We start from the raw sequence: 14,774 nt of genomic DNA, 5'->3' as shown, positions 1-14,774 counted from the left end.
TGACCTACTGTACATGCAAGGCTACTCGTGACTTGGTGTGGGCAGCCCTCATCGTCAACAAGCATCATATTATATCAAAAAAAAAAAAAAACTCGAATGATGATAACTCAAATGTGCAAAATACAAAACTGTGAACTACATAAAGACTCAATATTCTGAATAAAAATTAAAGATGAATAATAATACACTTATACCATGCAATCAAAAATAGTGTCATCGCAAAGAGAGTGAAGGAGAAGGTAGGGGCGCGGGGGTCTGAGGTGGAGAGAAACAGCCGTTGCTGGTGATGATGATGGTGTTCAGATGGTCGGGAGGTGAGCGCTGGTCACTCGCTCCGTCTTCACTGCTGCATCTTGCGGATCATGTCAGTGGAGACGGGAGGGTGGAAGTTAATGGTGTGGTGGCGGAGACCCTGAGATGTTTTGTAGCTCTTCCCACACCGGCACTTGAAGGGTTTGCGCACCCTTATCTGGGTTCGGTGGCCGTTCTTGGCGTGATACTTGATCCCATTCACATTCTGTAATGAAAACAATAGAAAGTCAGCGGATCAATGTAAAAAATCATCACAGAGCGGAGCGTGTTGAGTGGCAGATGTAGCGATGGTTGAGCTCGGCACAACTGGACTACAAAAGTATGTGGACACTCAAAAATGACATCCACATGTTACTGCAGAGTGTTAACATGCTGCTCTTTTAGCCTCCATGTTTCTGTAAAGGATTTCCACAAGACCTTGAAATCTGTAGAGATCAGGTACAGGTGTTAGGTGGGAAGGCAGGGGTCTCAACCTGCTTTTGATCCTGCCAAAGGTGTTAAATGGGGTTGTGTTAAAGCAACACTACATTTTTTATTTTACCTAAAATTATAGTATGACCTTTCATTGATTTGTACAAGGGAGACTGGCACCAGTGCTATTGACAAAGTGCGCCCTGCTGGCCTGGTATTGAACTGTCTAACTTTGGTTGCTTGCACAGCATCATCTCATGAGAACATGCATGACTTTGCAGCAACGTCACACAGATGTTGAAGAGAGCTAAGAAGACGTTATTGAGACAGTGGCCCAGTGAGGGAGCAGACAAGGGTGAATCCAAGAGCTCAGAGAAAAAAACAAAGATGCAACACCAACACCCAACTCGCCATCTTGTTATATTTGTAGGCTTTAGTTTATCAATAAATGCATGTGCACTGTCACCACACAGCATGCAGCTGAACAGCTGATGATGAACTTTTACCACTGAGTCCATCCTGTCTACTGCTGCTGTACAGTGTGGTATTTCCAGCTGCACTGCTACAGACTGAGCAATCAAAACAGCACAAGGGATCATCAGGTCTCCTCTACCCAAACATCCACTCAACTCGCCTACAGAGACGTGCAAAAGCCATCCTCAGAGACCCAACCCACCCAGGACAGTCACTCTTCTCCATTCTCCCCTCCAGCAGACTCAGGACCAGAAACAGTTTTTTTCCCTGCAGGCGGTGGACTGACTTCTTAAGCTTTAGCTTCCAGGAATATGCAATAGGCCGTGCAATAATATATTCTCTCTATACTATTTTTTTTACTTCTTTTTTTTGACAAGGATTATTTATGGACTATTTTAAGGTTATTTTAATACACTGAATCTTAAGGTTATTTTAATACACTTAGCAACTAAGACATCACATAATTTATTTCTGCAAATGCTGCTACAGTATGTGGATGGATTTTTGTTGCCAAAACTCAATTACGTTGTGTTGTTTCACCAGTACAATGACAATAAAGTATACTATCTTGAAATCCTGAAATGAGTAGGGATCAATTTGCAGCCTATATTTACAACAGTATAGTATTCCAGTATAGGGAATTACACTCTACAACTGTAGAGGGACGAAATTCTTTGGACATGTGCTCATATGTCCTAAGCAGCACGTTGCCGATTTGACTCCCAGCTCTTTTGCAGCATGTCTTCCCCCTACTCCTGTCTGTATTCCCTGGTTCTATCACATAAAGTCATGAAATGGCCAAAAATGATTTAAAGACGAAGAAAAAAGTTGAGGGTTATATTAAGTGAGGTTCCTCCACATCGCACTTTAGAAAACCTCTACTAAACCTTTATTTATACACCTGGCTTGGTGCATTGATATGACGAGATGGATAGGGCCTTCCCAAAATGCTGCCAAACTTGGAACAATATTATTGTCTGCAATATCATTATATATATATATATATATATTTGGACAAAAAGTGTTCACCAGTCTACATGAGAGTGTGGAGAGCTGAAATAAAATGTTCTGGTTCTTGTTCTGCTCCTCAACAGATTCCCAACGCTGCCTGTTGGTCCCTCAGACTAAGTCATCGCCCATAACCCTGTCATTCACGTCAGCGATGCAATTTTCTCAGTCTGCACATAATTTATTCCAACCGCCACACCAGATGTAAATGGAAAATCCTGTAAAACCCCACAACACTGACGTGGACTAGATGTATGTATGTATGTTGAACTGCTCAGCCAAGAGCCCGTTTTCCATTGTTCACAGCAGGGAATCCATTTTTTGCGTACCTCACACCTCGAAACCACAAAATTCCCAGGTCCTCCTCTTGTATAGTAAAAATATTTCACACTGTTAATTTGCGTTGAAGCTATAGGGTGTATTCCATGAGGACATTGAACCTACCTTGTATCTCTTTTTACAGCCTGGGACAGGGCAGGCAAAAGGCTTCTCATCTCCTCCGTTCATACACATGGAGCTGAGGATGGACTCGGAGCTGATGGCGCTCTCTGTGGTCCACGATTCGTCGCTGTCAGACTCTTCAAAGTCTACCTCCTCTTCATCACACTCACTACCTGCGGGAGGGTCAAAGACAGAAAAAATCTAATTGTAAATGTCACTTGGGGCGTCAATACCCAGACATGGGATCACAGACGCTGGTCCCCGAGAAGCTCTGATTTATTCACTCTTCGTGACTCATCTGTGGCCTTTGAGCCTTCAGGCTGAGAAGCTCGGACCTTTCTCAGCGTGTATTTGGGCAACGTTCCCACAATCTCTAATTCATGTGTTACAGTGCCCATGCTTTTGTCAAGACTGAAACATGCCAATCGTGGGAAAGAATTTACTCATTGCATTGAGGTCTCGGGGTCAATGAACTGCAATTGTTTTTTATCAATTAATCCACAATGTTATGCCAAAAAACGGCATACTTTACAAAACAGGGACATGAGCACATGGGAAAAAACATGTTATGTAATCTACACTGGAGTGAATTAGACAAGCTAGTTGGACTGTGAGAGCTGTCCCTGATTCTCTGTAGCTGTGTAACAAAGATATTTTCTCAAGCCCAGCATTCATCTGTAGTTAATGATAATATTCAACATTTTACTGTTAAATGTTGCACAACAATTTAAGAGTAAAATGTCACACAAAGCCATGCAAGGGATCAGCAGAATGATTTCAGTTTCAGTTCAGGTTGTTAAACCATTACATCTGGAAATATACTGCCTATATTATTATTCTAGAGATGAGTAAAGGGACAAAAAGACATGATGTGCTTTCTGCTGAGCAACCTTGCTTGCTTTTCGACTGTTCGATTTGATCTCTGAAGCGGATGTCACTCTTCCTGTACCCGGATCTATTCTATAAGACGGTCAGAGCACTTTGCAAGCTGGCAGAGATTTAGACTATCCTCAGCAGAGTGGACCTTGTTTTTTTGTTTTGTTTTTTTTATATTTTTGGGGCTTTTTTGGTCTTTATTTGACAGTTGAGAGAGAGGAAATGGGGAGGCAGAGAGAGGGGGAATGACATGCAGTAAAGGGCCGCCCGATGCAGGATTCGAACCGAGCTGACTGTGGCCTCTGCATATGGGGCGCCTGCTCTACCCACTGAGTGGACATTTTACTGTCACGGTGCCTTGAAAAAGGACGTCAGGGATGGAAAGTCAATCTCCTTCCTGCTGCCACTTGTTCGGTCTGTGTTCCACTACAAATGAAATCCCTGATGTCTGACTGGAGTGCGGCTGTGCTCAGGAATCGGGATAGTTACCTGTAGGCGTGCTGCTGCGGAAGGAAGAGGAAGGAGTGATGGGTGGGGTGACTGGGGGGGTGAGGTTTCCACTGGTATGGCGGGGTGGCGTGGAAACACTGCTGCGAGACAGACTGCCTGTCAGAGAAAGAGACAGCTTGGGCTGCACCTTCTTCTTCAGGGCATCGTGTTCTCGCCGTGCAGCATCTGTCATGAACCTAGAGCATTGTGGGATATAAGTCTGGTCAGGGTTTGTGCGATCCTTTCCATGAAAAGAGGCTCACCTCCTTCAGTGGCCTGCCATGATGTTTAGAAAGCTCCAGCATTAAAAGTTTGCTACTGCAGAACACGTGCTCGGAAAAAAGTATCACTGGCTCCATTCCCATTGAAAAAAACACATCCACCAGGGTTTATGATGGATAGTAAAGTCTTTGGTAAATGTGTATCATAAAAATGAAATGTTAACATAGACATTGTTACTGCTAAAGTGGAATTAACAAATTAAGCAATAACCACATCAAGATGTGTTTGTGAAGGCATGGAGACAGTGGCAGAACTTCTACTTCATTGGTTTGTTGCATAAGGCTTTTAAACACCACTATTCAAGCACCATATCAAAGACGACTGGGATGAACCCAGTGCAATAAAAAAAAAACCCAGCCACCAAATACTGAGGCAATTCATCTGAGCAATCCACCAGATGACATCTGAATCTGCTGGTAAAACCTCATAGGAGCTCTACATGGGACACAGTAGTAATACTCACTGATGTAGAGGACTTTTGTAGATAAATCTTTACAGGGCCAAGTACTTATAACAATAATGTCACAATTATGTTCGATTTTAGGCCATTTATGAAGTCGATTTAGTCAAAATTTAATAACTACTACTATGAGTGAAAATCCAGCTGTTGTTATCTTTACCTGTTGATGTAGCTGAGGGCAACATATGTCGGCTGCTGCTGCTCCTGCTTCTCCAAAAGTCGAGGGTCTGTATCTGAACAGGCAAGAGACACAGAGAGGAGAGGAATTAGACAAATAATGTACCACTAGATAATGTCATCATACCTCTGTAGCTTTACAAAACTAAATGTAGCATATAAAGTCCCAGCCTGGTCAGTTGCGTACATGAACTGATGAAGCCTCTTGGATGAGAGGTAAAACGTCTTCCTAGACAAATAACTAAGTCCAGTTGCTTTCGATTTAACCTCCTTTGAAATACTATGACCTGGGCAAATGAGAATATGCACCGGCTCATATAAAATGATGGAAATTTCAATGTGTCTCTACTACACTTGTCACTTTGCCGCCTGGAAGATGAAACATAGCAAACCCTGCTTCACAAGACCTCCTACATTATTTATTAAGCAAAGCCTTTTTTCATCTCCTCGAATGTGAGGAATATTGCACACTCAGCTGACTACAAGAATAAAGACTAATAAAAACTATCTAGTGAAAGTAATTAAAAGGCAGGATATTGCGTGGTGTACAATTTGTTTCAACATGATGTCATGCGCCACTGTCTAGACTACAGTCACTGCTGAGTAAAGTGATGCTGGAGAAGATCCATGAGTTTCAGGCTGATACTTGTTTCTTGACTTATTTCCTGCACAGAGGTGCATCCATCTAAACGCCTGGCAGCCCTGCAATGTTACCTTTATTTAAATCATGTTTAATCACACATCAAGGCAGAACATCCCAAGTGCCCTCTCTCTCTCTCTCTCTTTTTTTTTTAAACATTAAATTCCCATTGCTCTTTTTGAAAAGGTGCTCGCTCTGCAGACACCACATTGCTCATACATGACCACACTTGACACATACTGCGTTTTCCCATGCTGTGCTCCAGACATTCATCTTGCTCAGCGGTGCCAAATGTACAACAATAGCCAATCCCCACACCCTGAGGTGAAGCGGGCCTGACTTCAAACACCCTTCTCCCGCTGCCGTCCATGTGGGAGAAGAGAGATGCCCCATAAAACAACAGTGTCTACCACTTCCCAGCTGAGCCTCCCTGTCTGCCTCTGACAGAGCTGTGAAAGACTGCTACCCCCAAGTGGTAAAAGAAAATCGGGGTTTTTTTCCATCCCCACTCCCATTTACACACATAAACACTAATGCCCGAAGCTATTTGTGACATTAAATTTTAAATTATGCTTTTTTTCTTCATAGCACAATGGCTACAGGACAGCTTTAACAAACTTGGTATATTAAGTCAGTCAAGAAACAGCCCAGCTCTACTTTATTTAATTTAAAAATGACTGGCAATTATATAAAACATATGGAAATAGTGTAATTAAAGTTTTCTTGGTTAAAGGGGCAAGCAACACCTTTGTCAGGCTGTAATAAAACTCTGAGTCATACTCTATTATTACTTCCACAGCTTTGGGCTTTCACTCCTGTTTGTTTGTTTGCTTGGAACATAAAAACTAAAAGCAGATTTCCATTAATTTTCATGCTGGACAGAGAGACCTTGTGCCAAACAGGAACTGATTAGATTTTTGGTTTTACCCTCTGAGACGGTTGAGACGGCTGTTTTAAATAGAAACTTGATGTCAAACACTCTGGTGCGTGGACAAGAATAGATCAGATTGTTAGACCTCAGTCCCTTTTGAGTGCCAGCTGTTCATACCACAGACTATCAGCAATTGTTGTTTAGTATTGAGAGACTGTTTTCTAGCTGTTGCGTTGAGAAGTCTGTCTGATACATAAGGCACTGAACTTGTTCTATAACTTCAAATGCTGAGTCAAGTAAATACAAGTTGGATATTTGTTTGTTGAACTGTTTGAAAGACACCAATTTGGTGTATAATTTCAAAATGCAGACACACGTGTGCACACATAGCCAGGCATGAAGGAAAACACGCAGCACAGACTGCGCGCTGTATTTGAAGTGTCAGCTACCAGCCTAATTCTGTCATGAAAAAGGTGAACGGTGATGTTGACCAGATAAACTCAAACAGAAACCACATTTGAGTGTACAGCGAGACAGTGCACATTTTAGAGGTCCAACAGAAATCTAAGTCAACAAACCGATGTCGGCCTCACTTAGGGTGTCAAAAGACACAGGGCATCAACTCTGCGCTTGAAGCCAAGCCACTCAGTTGACGATAAAATAGTGGCAGAGTTTTATGGTATTGGCAGGTAGAGCGGCTCAAACCTCAGCGCCTTAAGGCTCAAGAGGTTCCTCTCAAGGCCTCAGTCGTAAGCAAGTGTTTCATTAACGGTGGATTTATCCCCGGTGAGAGGGACAGCACACCTCTCTCCACTCTCCAGCAAAAGTCATGGAAATACCAAGTAGGAAAGACACATTCATAATGGCACTATTCCCCTGCCAGCCCAGCAGGCAGTGCAGAGACTATTCTGAGCTCTGTGTGTTGGTATGTGTGTGCGTGAGTGCACCAGAAATCCTTCCTAAGATCCCTAATGAGCCTCCAGGAGTGGAATGGCGGCCTGCTCGCAGACCGCTCAAACGGCAGTGGATCAGTCTGTTCCCACACACTGTAAATCACACACACCTCAGGTGGGGACTGGGGAGCAGGAGGCCTGCAGGGGCCGGTCCCCCGTAACCTCTGCTATTCTTCTGGGGCCACCAGCAGTCAAGGACCAGGACGAAGGCGCCTTAAGTAGAGATGGGAACCGCTCTAATCAAACTACACAGGTGGTCCACCTTGGTGGCCGACTATTTGAAGCCTTCAGAGAAACAAAAAAGGCTTTTTGTTCACCATTTCCATTTCCAGTGGCAAACAATGAGCTCCTATGAACCTCACAGATTATTGACATACATGGTTTGGGAACAGAAAAAAAAATAGACACCTGGTTTAGAACATTTAATGTCTATTAAGACTCTTCGTATTTGTCTTTCATTCATATACTCAGCTTTTTCAATCTCACAAGATTTCCATTTTCAGAAAATTAAATTTTCTATAAATTGCAGCTTATAACAAGTTCTCTCTTGGCAAAAGAGATGAAAAAGTCAGAAAAAAAGTAAACGGCTGCTACTTTTCTTTTTTTTTTGCACATCTTGCAAAAAACAAACAGTTGCAGTAATTAAAAACAGATAGTGAAACTACACCCAGTTTTAGAAATAGGTCAAGTTTCCACCAAGAATTTTCCACTAGATTTTTGAAATGCAGTGCAATTTTAAACATGTTTCGACAAAGCTGATTAGCTTTAATGTGATGTTCTGATTAGTACTCTAGTTAAGTTAGTATCTACTATGTGTAAAGCATGTGAAAGGGAGCTTATACTGAATGAGTTAGTGGCTGCAGTATCTCAGAGCAGAAAACATGATGCAATAGCATGTTCTCATTAGGGTCCCTGTGACGGCCTTCAACAGGAAACCAAAAGACGATCACACAACAAACCTTCCTAAGGCAACAGGGGAAGTGACGCCTGCTGCCCCCTCATAACGCCCTCCACGACCCTCTCTCTGTCTCACACATACACACACACACACACACACACACACACACACACGTGCACACAGACCAGACACACAGCTCCCTCTCTCATTTCCACCAGCGTCTGGCTCACCCATCCACCCTCATGGCCAAATGCACTGTGGGGTAGAGCGGAGTGGTGAGCATTATGGTGACATGTTTATGGCAGCACTGAGCAGCAGGGGACATTACCAGGAGTGGTGGCACAGGTAATTCATTACGATGTGACCTCTAAGGAGGAAATGAAACAGAGTCAAGCTCCATGTGTAAGCTGCCTTTGCAGGTTACTGAAAAAACACGGGCTGGTTAAAATGATCTATTGTAAATACGTACGACTTAAAAATATACACACGCACTATACACAGAACGACAAAGACACATTCATACAAACGCAGATATAAACACAATACACTCATTCATTGCCGTCTATTGCACTGGAATTGGGGTCGCAACTAATAATCAAATTCAGTTTTGATTAATCAGGTGATCATTGTCGGTACGAAATGTCCAAAGATGTGAATTCCTCTGATCTTAAGATCACTTCAAATTATTTCTTTGGTTTCAACAAGAGTCCAAAAACCCAAAGGTTACTATGTCTCACAATGGAAACTGTGGACTTTATGAATGTTTGGCAGTTTTGCTAAATAAGGACTGACATAATTGAATGAGTATTAAAATAGTTGCTGACTTATTTACATTATTAATTTGTACTTGTCACAGATCTCAAAATACTTCTACACATAAAGAAAAAGAGAAGGAAAGAATAAATATGCATTTTCAACATAATTACCGGTGTTTGTTTTTCTGATATCCAGTTTTTACCATCTTTGAATATGACTCTTGGGGAAGCCTATAGCAACACCAACATTGCTTGATTATTAATATTTGCATAAAACATCACTAATTTACAAAAGTATTAGAATTTGTGGGACACGAAAAGCCTTTAAATGCAGACAACATGAAACATGATCGTTCATTGAAAAACTTTAGGTTCGATTTATCGTTTACAGACTGATTTAAGTAGCTGTAGTAAAGGAGAATCCCCTCCAATTAGCAGCGTTTGATTTGACATTGGACAATACCATCAGCACTGAACCAGAACAGTAAAAACACATTTCAGCAGAAAATATCCCATTTGTTCTGTATCAGATTCCACGTCTATGTTATGTAATGTTGACACGGGGCTGCACATTATCTCCTGTATGAAATGCTTCATCTGGAACACCAGCTCCTCGTGTTGCAATCGTCGCACAGGAACAGGAGCACTGGTGTCAGGAATGGGGAAATGTAATTAGGTCCACCAGGTGCACAGATCAGGAAACTAGTTACTGCTTCCCAAATTTATTACTTCCAGATTTGGGGGTGCATACTAAAATCTTCTAAATGAGCCTCCAGTGAGGATTGGCAACAAACAGACCCATTGTTGCTGAGCCTGGACTCAGCGGTATACACATACTTATACTCACAGGTCTAAATAACATGGCTGCTATTTGCTTCAGGTCTACAGTGGCCTGGTCACTTGGTGACAAAGTAAACATTTCAGTAGCTCAGTGTGCAGTACTCACTGTAGTTTTATATGCCACACAAGAACACCAGACCATTGAGGAGATCCTACAGGTTTAACAACATGACTCTGACTACGTGTTAAAGCTTTCCTCTGCTCTAGCCGGTGTCTTCTTTGCCTCATTAGCTTCTGTTCTCTTTAGCTGAAGTTAGCTGAATTTGGACCACCCAACACTCATATTACTTCAATCTGCTGTCGTGATGGTGAGAGAAACAAGAGCTACAACTCTGTATGACTCATTGAATTTTATTTTACTTTCTTTTTCTTTTTTTTTTAAGATGCCAACTAACTCTTGGGGAAAATGGTCCCTCTTTCAGCGCCATGCTGTCTCTGTAAATGTGCATTTTAAATTGAACAATTGGGACAATTTACCTGACTGTGAGTCACCATATTATCTTGCTAATGTAGAGTGTGACAATAGAGTACAATACACCTGTGTATGAGAAGCACTCTTGACAGGATCAGTCATTTTGCTTCAGACCTGAAAAATTCTCTATTTCATTGTGTTTATTTATTAACACAATGTCCTTTGGCTGCTTACTTACTTATAAGCTGTGTTAATATTAAGACTTTAGTGTGTGACTGTTATCTCTTATTGTGCAGACCAGCTCCGTCAACCCACAGCAGAGCAGCGCCACCCCATGTTCAGAGCCGTGACCAGCAGGAGGACTGGGGGGGAAAAAACAGGGACAAGAATGTGTGCTTGTTTTCCAGGCGCCTAATTACAAAGGAGAATGTGCTTTAAGCAGCAGGCCACCAGATGAGGAGGAAGACAGGCCAAATCAAGCACTCTCTCTGTAATTATGCTTCACAGGCACTTGGCACAACGCGCAAGATTTCGCACTCCTCGAAGTGGGCACAGGCCAGTGGACAAAGGAGGGGGGCAACAAAGTTTTTCCACCCTGGGCCAACTAATTGCTTCATTATTCCCCAATAAGTCATTTGGAAGCATTTTTTTCTAAGGCTCACACCTCGGACACATGCTCAGCACACAATCAGAGGGCAGAGGATATTAAAGCCAGTCAAGCAACAAACAAGAACAACTGAGGCAGCTGGGCCTTGTCAGCTTCAATCATAACAGTCTGAAATATTAGATTAGGAAACAGATGTACGAGCTAAAAGACAGTCACACTGTGAGGAGGGGTCTGCTTTTTCTAGACCAGAATCAGTTCAAAGACACAAAAGCTTTAGAACTTAACAGAAAACATTTATAAGAGATTATGCAATGTTTATGATTAAACTTAATTAATTATAGTTGATGAGTGACTTGATTAAATACACTGCAGTAATTTAACCAAACCAAAAAGGACCAAAACAATGACGAAAACATATATACCGATCTGTGTTCTGATCATTTATATAGAGATAAAGGTGAATATTTGCAATGAATAACAGACAACAACTTGGAAACAACATTAAAACCCTTTCGACAATTTCATCATGACTTTTACATAATATCAGTGCAAGTAAAAATAACTTTTCAACTCTGCACCAAGGTGACATATTATAGACCACCTTGTGTGAACATAAATCTAGTTACATGTCTCTTCTTAACACTTGGAAGATGCTCCTCTAAATTTCATTCAAACATATTTTAGGGGTGCTCTGATTAAATGGGCAACATCTGGAATTGACTATCATATGTCACACATATTACTTAGACATTAGTCTGACATTTTGCCAGAAAAATGTTTAATCAATAAATGTTTTAATAGCTTCATCCATTGTGACTTGTCAATATGTATACAGAAAGTGATTGTTATTGTTTTGCCCCACATCAACTAGGGGTGGCGCTGTTGATTGTGGTGGAAGTGCAGTAAAGGATCCAGCCAGCATCTTCTGAGCTGCTAGTACTTAGTGAGCACTGAGGGCGGTGTTTAGCATGTGACAAGCTGTGTTGTCGGACCAACATTCATGTGGGACTGGGAATGGCTTAAATATAATAAAATATAACTATAATAAAATGTTATTACTTTTTTGGCCATGTCAGACTTGTTATAGTCTTAGTCATAAAGTAAAAGTCAGAGTCCAAATGTAGACATCACTCGGGTAAGCAACAGAGTCTCTAATGGAGTGCTCCAACAGTGTCTGCCATAATTAATTCCATCCATTAATAAGAATTAATCAAGTGAACATCCCTGCACTGAACTCATTACTGGGCTGCTCTCATTGACTGGACAGACAAAACAACGTCAAGCTACTATTTTCTTTTCTGTGAGGTTTTTCCCGAACACCAATTGGGGAATAATGTTGGCTCTATAGGCTATCTATTGATTATGTGTAAAGAATGGCAACTATAATCTAACTCTAATTATGTGGTCAATTTTGTGTTGTATGGAAACCCATTACTGCCACAAAACAAACACCACCAAATTCTAATTCAACTAATATTAGTATTACTCATTATAATATTGTATATTGTAAACATGAGGCAGTTAGAAGTCAATTGTGACATACCAGTATGTCATTTTAATAAAGTTTTCCATGATATACATCAGTAAAAAGGGAGGGGCATATCTAATGTGTGCTGTTTTCTTTTCTTTTTTTTTCAAATCTTTTTAAAAACGGTAGCAAACTAATATAAGATTAATAACTTATTCTAAAAATGTGCTGTAGGTATGTGGATAGACTGTGAATTTCCTGCAACTTCAGTGACAAAAAAGACATCTAATAACTAATAAATACAACAAATGGACCAACTAGGTACAAGATCAAACAGCCTGTCCTCAACTTAATCATTATAAGGGAATCGCCTGAATGTTTGATCTATCCAGGTGAAATCTTGACTCCTTCACGTGGTAAACAAACATGTAAAAAAAAAATAATAATAATAATAATAATAATAAACAGTAACTTGGATGGAGAAGTCAGTAGCAGCCTGTACATTAACTGTCTTCCTGATGAAATAACCTGATCTCTAATCAGTGTATCTTCATTGGCTTGTGCAGAATGCAACTTTAACTCACGACCTCAGCTCACGACGCCGCTACCAGCGCAGCTCTGTCCCGGTTTACCTGTCGATGCTTCGGCTCGGTCTCTGTCGGTGGGCTACCTACCTACTAAACTGGGATACAGCAGCGGTGATAGTGGAAGCGCAGTCGGTGAACAGAAACTGTATCAACTAGCAGCCTACATGGAAACATCAACAGCCAACACCACACCTAGCAACAGGGTTGTCAGGACGCAGGAAGTAACTTGCTAGCTCGCTAACTTAGCCACTTGTGCTGCTGCTGCTAACCACGAACCCCCCCACGGCCATTGCAGGCTGCGGCGCTCGGTACTTCCCGGCGGCGGCTCTTCTTACCGATGTGGCTGTCCTCGATGTGCACGATGAGCTCGGTCAGAGAGTCGAAGTGTTGTCCGCAGCCCCCGAACCTGCAAGCGTTGGAAAAGAAAGAAGCAGCGGCGATGCCTGTCATGGTCGCTGCTGCATTGGAAATGAGGGCAGGCGGGCGGCGACGGGCGGCTGGCGGCGGCGGAGAGCAGGCGGCGAGCAGCGGGGGGAACAGCAGGCGGACAGCGGTGCGAACAGCTGGAGCGGCGGCAGCAGGGGCGGTGCGCTGACTCCTGTGAGCTGCGTCAACTCAGCGGAGAGACGGCCACACCGGAAGTCAGGTTAGGTAAGGATTGGCTTTCATTAGAAAAGCTTCACCAGTTAGTTAGCGAGTCAACTTATTCCTTTTTTTTTTAAAGGCATATTTTATATTTATATGTAGATGTAGTTGTATTATATTTATTTCATGTATTAATATTTAATATTTAAATAATTTCAGAATAAAATAAAGGCAAAAGTACTTATGTCAATAGGCTATATAAATACAATTTATATCAACAAACATTACAGATAAATAGCCTACAGACACTGCTAAATTAAAATTCTTCTTTTTAGTCTAGTGTTTTTATAGGCTCTTTATAATAATATGAGAACAAGTGAAGTTGGCCTACAGGGAGCACATGAATAATCAACTTCCTTTTTCATCATCAAGTAGCCTAAATATCAATGCTCAAGACTGCTATAGACTGTTGATTATTGCTAATTTTATGATAATGTAGCCATCAGTTTTAAGATTGCAAGTGATCTTTCATGACATAACCCTAATCTAGAATGGTGGGTTTATAAAAATAAATAAACAGAAATACTTTGTTTCATTGTGATTTGTAATATACAATATTTTGAAGTAGTTATTCGGTTTTATTTGTAAAATATTTTAAGGGAAGTTGAGTTTTCAGTTTTTGTCTAACTTGACACATGTAATTTGTGTACAGTTGGCAGGATGGGACACAGAGAAGGACTATGATTAACTTATTCCTCTGACCTTCACTGTTTAATTTGTTTCCCATGTCATACATTCTGCTTTATCAAACAAGTGTTTGTGCTCATTTGAATCCCATCTAGCTCTGGCCATGTGCCCACTTACAGTGTACCCACATCAAAAATACTTGATAGTTATTTAATGAATACGTATAGGCTACATGAATACAAAGTTTGTAGTCTATACATATACATCAATAATTATGTTGGTGAAATATGTTTAGTGGTTTGGATTCCTCACTGGATCAAAAGCATCTTGTGACCACAGTGTGGCAGTGTTGGTCAGCAGATAAGTATAAGTCATGTTCTTTGTGTTCAGTAATTACAGGATTTGATGACTATCCCAAACTTTACGAAGACTTAGACCATGAGCTATTGCGTATAAAATACCCAGGAGTACTTGTAGAGAGTGCATTTGATAATATATTTGAAATACACAATGTGTCAAACTTCTTTCTGTGGTTATTTGT

At 41.3% G+C, this 14,774-nt stretch overlaps 1 protein-coding gene across 1 annotated transcript; it reads right to left on the bottom strand.

Annotated features, from left to right (window-relative positions):
* Window positions 1-46: 46 nt before the first annotated feature.
* On the bottom strand, window positions 47-13,411 carry jazf1b (JAZF zinc finger 1b; the record flags this gene model as incomplete). Its single annotated transcript, XM_083989147.1, has 5 exons — window positions 47-517; window positions 2,650-2,819; window positions 4,012-4,208; window positions 4,914-4,986; window positions 13,297-13,411. The coding sequence occupies 5 exons, from the start codon at window positions 13,409-13,411 to the stop codon at window positions 341-343; spliced, it is 732 nt and encodes a 243-aa protein (XP_083845273.1). The 3' UTR covers window positions 47-340.
* Window positions 13,412-14,774: the final 1,363 nt, after the last annotated feature.

This window comes from Trachurus trachurus (genome assembly GCF_905171665.1).
Source record: "Trachurus trachurus genome assembly, chromosome: 16".
Taxonomy (NCBI): Eukaryota; Metazoa; Chordata; class Actinopteri; order Carangiformes; family Carangidae; genus Trachurus; species Trachurus trachurus.
This window is presented reverse-complemented; position numbering and strand designations above follow the sequence as displayed.